This window comes from Poecilia mexicana, unplaced genomic scaffold, assembly GCF_051168715.1.
Source record: "Poecilia mexicana isolate PSO_F unplaced genomic scaffold, ASM5116871v1 scaffold_9, whole genome shotgun sequence".
Taxonomy (NCBI): domain Eukaryota; kingdom Metazoa; phylum Chordata; class Actinopteri; order Cyprinodontiformes; family Poeciliidae; genus Poecilia; species Poecilia mexicana.
In genome coordinates this window covers 31,126,127-31,138,430 of record NW_028263378.1, presented here as the reverse complement: position 1 = coordinate 31,138,430, position 12,304 = coordinate 31,126,127, and the positions used below count along the sequence as shown (strand labels likewise).

Here is a 12,304-nt window from a genome sequence, read left to right as displayed (position 1 = left end):
ATCATTCTAAGGGGATGTATAGCAGCAGCAGGAAGTGGTAGTCTAATCAGAATAGAGGGAAAGATGATAGCAATACACAGAGACATCTTGAATGAAAGCCTGCTACAGAGCATCTTGACCTCAGTTAGGACAACTACCCAAAGCACCCTGCCCAGATCGCTAAGGCTTCAGAACCTCCCTGGGAACGTCCTGGAGGAGGCAAGCCATCTGATAGAACATCTCTGAGATCTGAAAATGGCTGACAGACACCTCCATCCAACCTGAACATGGAGGAGTCAGTTCCCTAAAGCATAATGCATGCGATCACCGGCAATTTGGCACCAAGATAATAAAGTAAATGCATCAGTAAAGGCATGTAGAACTGACAGATTTCATTCTTTTCCTGTTAGACTGTTTACGTTTTAGCTCCTCTTTGTGTTCTAAAAAGCTTTGCTTGTGTTATATTCAGGCTGACTTACTTTTTTTGACCTTGCATAAACAAATATGTGGATCTCGAAAGACAAGCCCAAACATTCAGCTGAAATAAATGATTTCTTCTTATTCTTTCAGAGAGTTTTGAAAAGGAAAGCTTTGTCAGTTTCTCTTTGAGACGTGCATCAGGAAACCAAGTGAGTAATGTTTGGGCCACATTAACATTTTCTAAAATCCTAAACAAAGCAACAACTAAGGAAATTGTTGATTATTTCTTTGTTGTAACAATGCTTCATGGCAGTCAGTCTTATTCCATTGGAAAGCTTGTTTATTTCCTTTTAGATGAAGACATCTTTAGAAGGAAAATGCATTTGTGGACTAAGCAGCAGAGTTGAGTATGTGGACTGCACACAGGAAAAATGCTATAAAATTTGTACTGCTACTGACTAGTTTGGTGTTATTTTTTATGAATAACTAAAACAGGAAGTCATATTTTGAACTTAACAATCTATAATTGGGAATCAGGGGCCTCAGTAGAGGGAAGGAGAACTACAACCATACCTCTGAAGTTTGACCACACAGTGCTGTATGATGGCAGAACCAGTTGCTGCCTCTCATTCTGTGTTTGTGTTGCTTGAGCTGATTCCTCAGGTGTTCAATGGGATTAAGGTGAAGAAAACGTAGCATGGAATGGTTGGAATCTCAGCTGTTCAGACATGATTGACTTTGTTGAGGTTTGAAACATCTGGATCTGATTTTACCCAGTCACTAATGTTTGGCTGTGACGTGTGTAATGCACCAACTCGATGCTATGCTGTGATGGTAAACTGAAATTGGATGAGCTGTAAACAACTGTCCCAATAAGAAATCTTAATGGAGCCAGTCATGGCTCCTTGAACTAGTTAGGACATGTTCATTACATTTTTTGCAAATAGTCTTTCCCAGATGATGAGATTTCACCTGGTCATTTCTGTCTAATGACAGATCAGTTGCTGATCAGTGTTTACACTTTATACACGTGGAAATGGCTGTGAATTGACCCCGACATGCTGTGACTCTGTCTGTTACCAGGACTGAACAGAGATGAGATGAGAATGGAGCAGCATTGTGTTGGGGCAACGACCAGGATATGTGGGTCTGGGAGTTAGTCTGTCATGTAGTCCACTCTGTGGAGACGAACACTGACATCTCATCACCATGTCTTTATCTAATGATGACAGCTTTAGTCCTGAAAACCTTCACTGTAAATCTGTAGAAGACTGCCTGTGGCTTCTAAGTGCAGACGCAGCTTTATCTCTCACTTCTATCTCTGATGTCCCCCATTAAATAGAACCTGGCTTTTCATTTGGAGTTTGCTCTGGCGATTCCTCCACATAATGCTGCAGCTTCTTTAGAGGAACTACATCAATCAGCATGGCAGAGCAGACACCAAATAACCATGTAGGATCTGTGTTTATAGGTCCTGCTGGTCATTAACCAATCAGGTTCCTGACCCTGAGTGTCTGTGCCTCAGGTACCAGAAGCTCAAAGAAAGAGTCATTTGCAGATTATGTTATTTAGCATTACCCAAAAAGAATCGGCATGTTCTTCATGCAGTCAACTCTGTTCCTCAACCCTCTAGTGTATTTTCTTTACAGATGAGGAACCATATAAAGGCAAATAAACAGGATTTTTACCTGTATTGATTGATAAGCCTGAAGTCTTGTTTCAATAAAGAAACAATTGACCACAATGTCCTTAGTTCTTTGCCATGTTTAGAAGTTAAATATGAATACACAATGTTTGTTTGTTTGTTTATTTATTTACAGGTGGTGCAGCTGACTCGGTTTAAGCCATCAGGTACAATATTAGTTTGTTTCAAATTTGTATCAGATGTTCGCACTACACTATGTAACTTTTGTAAAAATAATATGTTTTTGTACATATTTGTTAAAAGTGTCACCATGTTGTGACAGTGTGTAATGAGACAGTCTGTGACAAGATGGATCTCCTCCCAGAGCTTATATTGTTGTCTGAAGAAGAAATGCACGGCTCTTGACTTTGTAGCAAAAAATGCTCTTACTGATGTTGAGGTCAGTTTAATAATCAGAAGATGTAATCTGTGAAAGAAGGCCTAAAAAATGACCAACCTCTTCATCTCCATCTATTTTCCAAATATGTATTTTTGGATTTGCAGGGGTGGACCTACCCTTGGCAGTAAGACAGAGTTGACATGTTGGACACTAACACGTTCAACACTAGTGTGACATGGAGCTACTCACTAGACACATTTTTGACATTTTTAGTTGTTGTTTTTTTCAGGCTTATAGTCTGAAGCTTAGAATTAGGTGATGAAAATCCTGTCTAGGCTTTTTTGTGATTTATAATAAAATGCCCACTGTTTCTGGTGCTTTAGCCCTTTATTTGTTGTTGTATGCATTCTGAGGCTTAACTTCCCATCTGGTTGTGATTCAGGAATGGGATCTACTTACATTTGTGGCTGTCCCTCTATTCTTTTTACATTTTGATCAGGAGAGTATTTTCTGCACATGTGAAAATGGCTCCTTGTGCACAAGCTTGAGCTTCTCAGAAAACAGATCACACATGTGCAACAAAACTTGACTTCCAATGTCCAAAGCTAGGGTAATGTAAGCTTCCTCAGAGCTGGGGAAGCTTGAATCAATGATGGGCTTTTTGTTCACTTGAGCAAACTGGTTTAAATCGCTCCAAGAAATGTAGGAGTGATATGCTTTGTACAAAGAATATTAAGAAATCTGCATATAATTTTAATGCACAAATTTGTATTTGATTGTCTCCAGGACACGCCACTGACACTTTCAGTGCTGGTTTGAAACAGGTTTCCAGATGCAAATAATGCATCTCAAAAGGAAACCTTAACCCTAACCCTCTTAAACATTTCTTTCGTTGTCATGTTTATTGTGCAACTTTTAATATCTAGCAAAGAAATCCTGAGTAAATACAAGAAATAGTTTCTCAATAAGGATTTTATCTATGATGAGAAAGAAGCATATCCAACTAACCTGGCCCTTTGTAAAAAAAAAAAAAAAAAAAAAGTCAACGATCCCCAATTTCAGTAGAAATTTTTTAACCATAAACAGACAGTTTAAGGTCAGGCCACAGAATCCTCATCAGAATTTAGATCAGACTCCAACTACAGACACTCCAGACTCTGACTGGATAAAAAAGTGTCTTTAATCAGACACTTTTTTATCCAGTCAGAGGTGAACTTCCTGCTGTCCTGCTGCAGAACTCCAGTCACAGACTGATGGGTGGATTCTCTCCATCAAGGCCGTCAGCAGATTTCAGGGTTAAGTGTGGCAGGTTGTTCACTTCCTGAAGAATCAAAGCAGTCCTACACCTTCACAACCTCCATCTCTGACTGTTGTCATTAGCCATGTGTCCATCACTGTTTTTGAAATATCACATTAGAAAAGAGTGATGAAAACAATACAATTTTAAATAATTTTCTTAGCTTTTTTTAAACTAATTTGAATAATTAACTGAGCTTATTGTATTATATAATAACTAGAATCAATTATATTCTATATGTGATCAAATTGAAATTATTTCTTGTAACATTTCTATGGTGTTGAGGTTGCTGTCAACTCTGTTCATTTAAGTGCATAAATTTAATTTATTTATCAAATTAAATATATGCATTTATTAATTTATTAATTTTGGTTTTAAAAAGTACTAAAAATTGGAATCAAAGCTGGAGTATGTAACTTTTATAAAAATATGTTTTTACTTATTTGTTAACCATGTCATGTGCGTTATGAGACAGATAATCTGTGAAAAGATGGATCTCCTCCATCTTGTTCCTGAGCTGCTATGGATTTCTGAAGAAATGCATTGCTCTGACCAAAAACAACCAATCACAGCCAGGAGGAGGGGCTTTTTTTCACAGATTATCTGTTTTTTATTATACTATCATAACATAATGACAGTTTTAACAAATATGTGGGAAAAAAAAAAATAAACAGAAAACCAGGTGCCATCACATTTCTTTTCTTTTCTTTTCTCTTTTTTTTACATGTGGCCAGCTTGGTTTGGATAGCTTTATTTGATCAAATAAATGAAATCATCAATGATAATCTGAACCATTTATCCACGATAAAAAGCCAAACAGAAAAAAATCTATAAGAGAGTAAATATGTTTGGCACAGTACTGTGAATTGATGGTTACGTTTATTACCAAATTGTTCATCTTATATTGTCCTCAAAACACACAAAATGTGTGAAGTGGCCTTGAAAACGTAGGATGTGCCAGCATTTTCATCTGGTCTGAGCTGAGTGTGTCAAGTCAATCTAATATATTAGTGTACATTGATTTTAGTTATGCAATATATAAAACAGCCTAGGTGTTTTGGAGTATTTCTGTGATGAGCAAAGCCTCAGACAGGAAAGAGTCACCTGTGATGCAGAGAGCTGACTGGAGGAGAAGCAGAAAAATAGGCTTTTATTTGATGCTGCATCCGTTCTATGTGAAAACTGCGCCCTGTGCTCTTTGTTGAGGTGAATGTAGAGGCAGACACAACAGATGGGCTCCATACTTCCAGAGGGTTAAATCGTTGTCAAATGTTCTAAGTGGACAGGCGGCACTGACGAGGAAATCTTTCATAGCTTCATTAAACGTCGAGACGTCTCCCAGAAGAACCCGATGGACGGAGTCTGAGTGCTGCTGCAGCGCTCAGTCTGGAGACAAAGCAGAAGTTCATTCCCTTAATCTGGATGGACCAGCAGTGGCCATTCACACTATCAGCCATTAAGCACTCCAACACCTGCTCTCTTTCACTCTGCCTTTCACACCCCTCCCTTCTTCTGTCCTCCTTTGTACACAAACACACTCAGAACGCAAACACACAACACGTGAGACAGAGCCAGGAGACGCTGCTAATGCCTTTCACTTTTCCTTCACACAGGTTGTTGAGCTGCAGATGGGGAGGCTCGTCTCTGTATGCTACACACACACATGCACACACACACACACACACACACACACACACACACACAGGATGGAGAGCAAGAGGACAAGAATGGAAAAAGGAAACTCCACCTTCTCCCGTAGTCATCTACTCAGCTGAACCCATCAGCTCATCAAATTCCTAATAACTCACTTATGTAATAGTTTACATTTCTTGTGTGTAGCTCAAGTAGTGATGAGACTTAAACTCTCATTGATGAGTTTGATTCATCTTCCCAACGTTCCGAAGCACAACATTTTTCACATTCTTCAGATGAAGACAGGAACGTCTGGAAACTGTAAGCAGAACCAGGATTTGGCTCATCCATCCCGTAACCCGGCAGTGTGGACCTGGACCGACTCACCACTAACTCACTTTAAAGCGTTTTTATAGTTTAACGTTTGTGTTTCTACTTGACACAATTTCCTGTGGTCTAAAGAGACAGAACAGGTGTGTGAGTAGTCATTATCTTACCAGCAGTCAGAGCTGACCTAGTTACACTTCCAATCAGAAGTTTACATACACTAATCCTCAGGGTCGACAGCAGCGTTTCCATTGACCATGTAATTGTGGAATTTGATATTTCAAAAATAAATTTGTTTAATGGAGACTGGACAATTAGAAAAAAATACTCATGTTTTTCAATAAAAAGGTTTGGTGTGAGGTGGGTTGTTTTTTTGGGGGGGCCATAATCAAAATTTATGTAATTCACAAAACTGCAATAGTTTTGTGAAATAAATCATGTGACTCGGCTGGCATCGAGTCACATGACTGGCATCAGTCGAGTCACATGATCAACAACAATGAAGAACAAGGTGACAGGAAGCAGTTAGACAGTGTTTTAATGACTGATTGTGTTATTCACATGTGATTTTAATTGCTTTTCTTATTTAATAGAAATGCCACCATTTTGAAATTGCATTTTTTTCAACAAGTTTTGCACACATATATAATGGAAACAGAGCTAGAGCAACATAAACTACCAATTTTGATCTCATTTGCAAATTATAAATAAATTACACACATTCTGGACCCGTCTTTACTCCAAAACCAGTTTCCAGTTCTGTTTGGAATCATCATCCTGCCTGAACCTTCAGTTGGTTCTCTTGTTTAAATTTTTTCGATGTTTATTGGAGATGTAGTTGAGGAATTCGAAGATAGTTCTTCATCCTTCTTCGTCCACCTGCTTTGTTTGACACATTAGTAACACTGGCACTAAAAGGACCTTCAGTATGATGCCACCAACACTATGTCCAAAAGCTGGTGCAATGTTCTCTGGTTTAAGACGTCCAGCTCGTTTCATCCATTCCTATTTCTTGTTTGTTATATCCAGACCATTAAATCTTTGTCTTGTCTGAATGAACTTTGACCTGCCCAAGAGCTGAAAACTTCAGTAGAAGTGAAAGAGGGACATTTTACTTCTCAGTTCATGTTGATGTTCCACACTGCAGACAATGTGTTATCTTCCATTCTATAATATCCTTGATTCTTTATAATTTCTTGGTTGTTTCCAAAAAATCCAAAACATTATTCTAATGTATGAAACATGAATCAGAGAAACACTGCATAAAACTCAGGCTTGTTCACACAGTTATTCTTTCTCAATTAAATTAAGGGTTTTTACCAACTAATTGTTCCACTTTGAAAAAGGAACAGTTGAATTCATGATTAAAATCTCAATTAGTATTATCTTGATTCTGATGATGAGTGTATGTGAGCTTTTCACTAGCACAGTAAACATATTACCATGTAGTCTTAACCAGCAAGTCTTACATTTGTCAGCTCTACATGAGTTTCTCACTGCTTCATGTGTTTGGGGGGGATACTGTCTACACACTCTGTATGACGTATTGATGAAACGACCGAACAGTAACCTGTCTGAGAGCTTGTGTTGACAAACATCAAAATGTAATGAAAAATGTTGAAATAAAGTACGGAGCAGTTAGCTGACGAGCTAACACCCGTCTAGAGTTCCTCTGTTACGTGTCGGCCTCTTTCCTGTTTTGTTGCATTTTTTCTAAGGCCAGATGAACTGATGCTGCTGGTAAAACACAATAACATCTGACTTTGAAAACATTTTAGAACAACTGTATTTGGGGAGAATTCAGCCTTATTTATTTAAATAGTGACCATTCTTAGTAAATTATGTGAATAGCAGGAAGTCTGATTCATAAACAGTTTTCTATAAAGTTCATCCCAGATTTTACTTTAAATGTACTATATGAAAAAAGGTGAACATCTTTTCACAGGCTGATGTTAAACTATAGTGAACTTTTCTTGTTTTAAGGTCAGTCAGCATTACCAAAATGATTTCTATTTTCTGCATGGACTGCACTCTGCAAAATCTCTGATGTCAGATAGTTTTGCAGCAGCACAAGGCCTCAAACTTCTCTACCGAGCTTCTGCTGCTTCAGTCAGGCATGTCAGCGGCTCCCCGGAGTGAACCTGTAGACACACTGAGGAGTGCAACAGAACTGCCCAGCTGACAATGAAGCTGGGCCGTCGATCTAAAAAACTTGTCTCACAAACCTGTGGAGTCAAAACAAACAGCTTCTGTGGCGCTGATTACAAACTCAGCAGTCAGGAAACAGAAAAGCCTCGTCTGACCGTCTGTCCCTGCTGGTGCTTCATAAATTAAATCTCCTTATTTGTGCCTGGCATCCATCAGCAGTGAGCAGCTGTAGCTCTTCATGCAGGGCCGGTCCACAGTGATATAGGGGCCTTAGGCAGAAACTGATTTAGGGGCCCCTTTTCCTCCTAAGAACATTATCATCACTAATTGTGTTTAAATATGGATTTGATAAAAAGCAATCACTGATAATTGGTTAATATTTGCGGTGATGTATTTATGGACAAACCGAGTTCAAACACAAAGATTAAATATGAAGATGATTCTTTGCACATATAAGTCCTAAATCCTACATTTATAATTATGTTTTTAACTTGTCTCTGCTCAAACCAATAAAATCAGGTATTGACATTCTCAATAAACAACGCTAACAATTTTAGATCTACGGTCTATGTTAAGCATTTAGAGGGGCCCCTGAAGGTCGAGGGTCCTAAGCAGCTGCTGAGTTTGGGCCAGAAAAAGAAACCTCTTAGAGAAAATGCAGTAATGAAAATCTTCTGACCCGTCTGGTCCTTCCTCTGGTTCTGGGTCTGATCTCTACCAGACATGAGAAGTCAGATGATACTGCTAATAGCAGCATCTCTCTGTGTGTGTGCATGTGTGTATGTGTGTTTTTTCTCTAAAACATGTTCTATTTTTGTTCCCGGAGCCTTGCTGTTTAATTATACACTACTTTAGATGACCTCAGTGGAAATGTTCAGGAAATGGCATCACAACCCTTTTTCATATTGATGGGAAGCAAAAGTTCATCCTCCAAGGTTGATGCTAATGTGTTTGCTCCTTGTCTTTGGGCTAGCATTGTTGCTATGCTTCAAATCTACCAAAAGTCCAATGTTTATAGAGTGAGTCTCTGTGATGATCAGTAAAAGAACATCTGATCAGCAGCAGCTGGCTGCCACTTTCCTCTAAGATCCTCTAAGCTGCAGTTGCTTAAATGATTCTTTATACACAGATTTTATCTTTAATCAGCAATAAATGTATCCTAAATAAGGAATTTGCTGTGTGTCTCCTACACTTGAAGTTCGATTTATAGATGTTTAGAACCTACTGGTGACTGGAATTTTATTGTGTCCCCTGATGAAAAATAAATAAGTACAAAAAAAAAACTAGATATCCATGCAGATGTGTTTTTTTTTTTGTTGTTTTTTTACCACGACTCTATTTAAGTTCCTCCCACAGTCCAAAAACATGTCAGATTAATTAGCCTCTCCAAATTGCCCCTAGGTGTGAGTGTGTGTATGCATGGTTGTTTGTCTCTGTGTTGCCCTGCGACAGACTGGTGACCTGTCCAGGGTGAACCCCGCCTCTCGCCCGGAACGTTAGTTGGAGATAAGGCACCAGCAACCCTCCCGACATCACTAAGGGACAAGGGTGTAAAGAAAATGGATGGATGGATGGATGGATGGATGGATGGATGGATGGATGGATGGATGGATGGATGGATGGATGGATGGATGGATGGATGGATGGATGGATGGATGGTTGGATGGATGGATGGATGGATGGATGGACTCTATTTAAGCATTTTACAGTGTTGCAAATTAAAAATCCCATGATGTCAGAGACTGAATTGAAAGAATTATTGTAATTTCTGTGAAACGTGGTGCAGAGCTGCTGTGAACCGACCTGCAGACTCAATCCAATAAACGCCTTATTAAGCATCCATGTGAAGCTTTGACGTGTTTGCAAAATAATAATGAACACAGAGCACAAGCTTTACTCTTTGTTCAATTTATTGATTTTTTGCTATTACAATAAAATATATCTAAAGAAAAATGTGGTCAATTTCTCTGTTCAGAGAAAAACATTTCAGTTTAAGATGGATTCACAAGAAAAAAGGAGAACAAAGCGAGAACCAAAAACAATACCAAGAGAATCAGTTCCACAACAGTAGCGCTTAGACCTCAACATAAAGCAGATATTTTTTTGTGTTGAATGTGTCCTCATATTGTAGTAGATATTCACTTCACAACATAAATATACTGTACAGAGTGATGGCGGCTGTCTCCACTGGAAATCCAAGGTGCGTGTGTGTGTGTTTGTGTGTGTGTGTGTGTGTGTGTGGGGGTGTGTGTGTGTGTGTGTGTGTGTGTGTGTGTTGTGTGTGTTCAGGCAGTCACTGAATTAAGGCAGACGGAATGATTGTCTACAATACCTTGAAATGGCAAACAAGGACTAATCTGACATGGCAACAGTAAGAAAGTTGAGCTGCACAATAATACAAACACCACCGTGTTTCTTTGTTTTCACTGACTGGTGACAGACGGGAGCAGAAAATATTGTCACTGTCGATTTGATTGGAGTGGTTTTAAATGTTTTTTTGTTTTTTTTATCTTTCCTTTTTTTAACACAACTTAGGAGACCAGTGTGGGACAAAACACAAGTGTTGCTGTTTAACAAAGTTCCACAAACAGAGGAGAGTTTTTGGGAAGGGAAGGTCGTGGTTGTTCGTGGCCTCACAAGTGCAGCCTCACTGTTTACTTGCTGTTTAACTTCAGTTTGCAGCTCAGACGCTGAGTTCCAGTGATGGTGCTGGAACTTAAATCCAAACCGTGCAAATTTTGCATTTAATGAGTAATGGTCACAGCGCTAAAATCTGCAATTTTCTTTCACTTATTTCCTCGTTTTGAAAAGACTGAAGTTGTGCAAATTTTGGAGACTAACTAGCTTCCCCTCAGCTACACGACTGCATCCTCCAAGGCAGAATAAAAATCCCAGCTCAAAACTGGATCATCAAATCATTCTACAAACAGATCGAACAAACCATAAAACCCCTTTGTCAATCAGTAAAGTAGTGAAACAGGACAGATGGCCACACATTGCTATATGTGAAAGTGATAAATCAGTGAGCACCAGCTGATGGAAGTCAGGTTAACATGGTGATGTGTTCCTGCTAAGTCTTCTGTCATACAGGAGTCATTTTTTATTCTGTTTGTTTCGATGAGTCAATTCAAACTATTCCTCCAACCACATAGAAAGATTAATGAGAGATTGGCTTACAAAAAAAAACTTATAACATTGTTATGATGAGCTCATCATATGCCACCTGCTGACAAAAACGGGCTAAATTTGGAAGAACTAGTGACATACTGGTATAGTATACACATCATCACAAGTTTACAATACAATGTGCAATGTCTTGCAAAAACAATGGTGGCGGCAGCATCATGATGTGGATGCTTTTCTTCAGCAGGGAAAGATAAGGTGGAGTTTTTTGGAAGATGGAAGGAACTCATGAAAAACCTGCTGGAGACACAAACCATGATCAAATGAAGTTCAACTTCTCCTTCCAGCAGGAAGCCCAGCTGAGCTCACAGCCAGAGCTGCAGTGGAATGGTGAAGATTACAGGACTGCCATGTGGCTGTCATGTGGCTGGGCCCAGATTTAGATCTGGACCCAGTCAAAGCCCAGATCTAAATCTACTTGATGATCTATGAAACTACAAATGTGCTGTTCACAGATGTACAGACACTCTGTAAAAATAACAGAACATTTCAGTGTCTGTGTGTAAAATCTCATTAAAGTTTTAACATTTCTAAAGTTTGTAATGTAACAGATGCTGTACTTCTTCTGTGAAGTCATTCTTTTTTCTTTATTTCAGAATAAGAAGTAAAGACGCTTAGGAGAGCAGTAAATGTGGGTAAGGTCAGAGGTCACCCTGAGGCATGGCTGTTTAGTCTTTTTAATTTGTTTCGTTGCTGTAAAGCAAACAGAAAGCCAGATTTAGTCGATGTTCACACAGAAGAGTCCATCTTTGCTTTGGTGTGTTGAAAACTGAGTGTGTATGAAACATCATCATTTCTGAGGTTCAATTGCTTTCAGGACTCAATTAATAAACTGTGTAAATAAGAAGGAGTCAATATGTGGCCAAAACCCCCCTCCCCCTGACCCATCTGTGCTTTCAGGGAAAACTGAAGGATGCAAGTTTACACAACCTGTCTTTACTGTTCGCACCTTTAAAACTGCTGCCTTTTTTATCTTCTGTCTCCTCATATTTGCTCATAACTTTGCCCTCTTCTTTATGTTCTTGACTTGCACATAGTCAAGAACTATGTGCAAGTTCTTGACTTGCACATAGTCAAGAACTTGACTATGTGCAAGTCAAGTTGCACATAGTCAAGTCAAGTTGCACATAGTCAACTTGACTATGTGCAACTTGAGAGCACATAGTGCTCTCAAGTTATATCATTTTTTGATATAAAAACCAAAAAATGTTTGGTTTTTATATCTGACCAAACATTACTGTTTTCTTAATTTCCTTCAAATTACTTTTATTTTAATTAGTGTCCAGTTTTTTCC

General features: G+C 38.8%; 1 protein-coding gene across 1 annotated transcript in view; it reads left to right on the top strand.

Annotated features, from left to right (window-relative positions):
- Window positions 1-2,449, top strand: part of adgrd2 (adhesion G protein-coupled receptor D2) — a 39,688-nt gene extending 37,239 nt beyond the window's left edge. Inside the window, exons 23-25 of the mRNA XM_088008469.1 lie at window positions 550-608; window positions 2,220-2,250; window positions 2,367-2,449. Coding sequence (XP_087864595.1) covers window positions 550-608; window positions 2,220-2,250; window positions 2,367-2,449 — 173 coding nt within the window. The remainder of the gene's footprint in view (window positions 1-549; window positions 609-2,219; window positions 2,251-2,366) is intronic.
- Window positions 2,450-12,304: the final 9,855 nt, after the last annotated feature.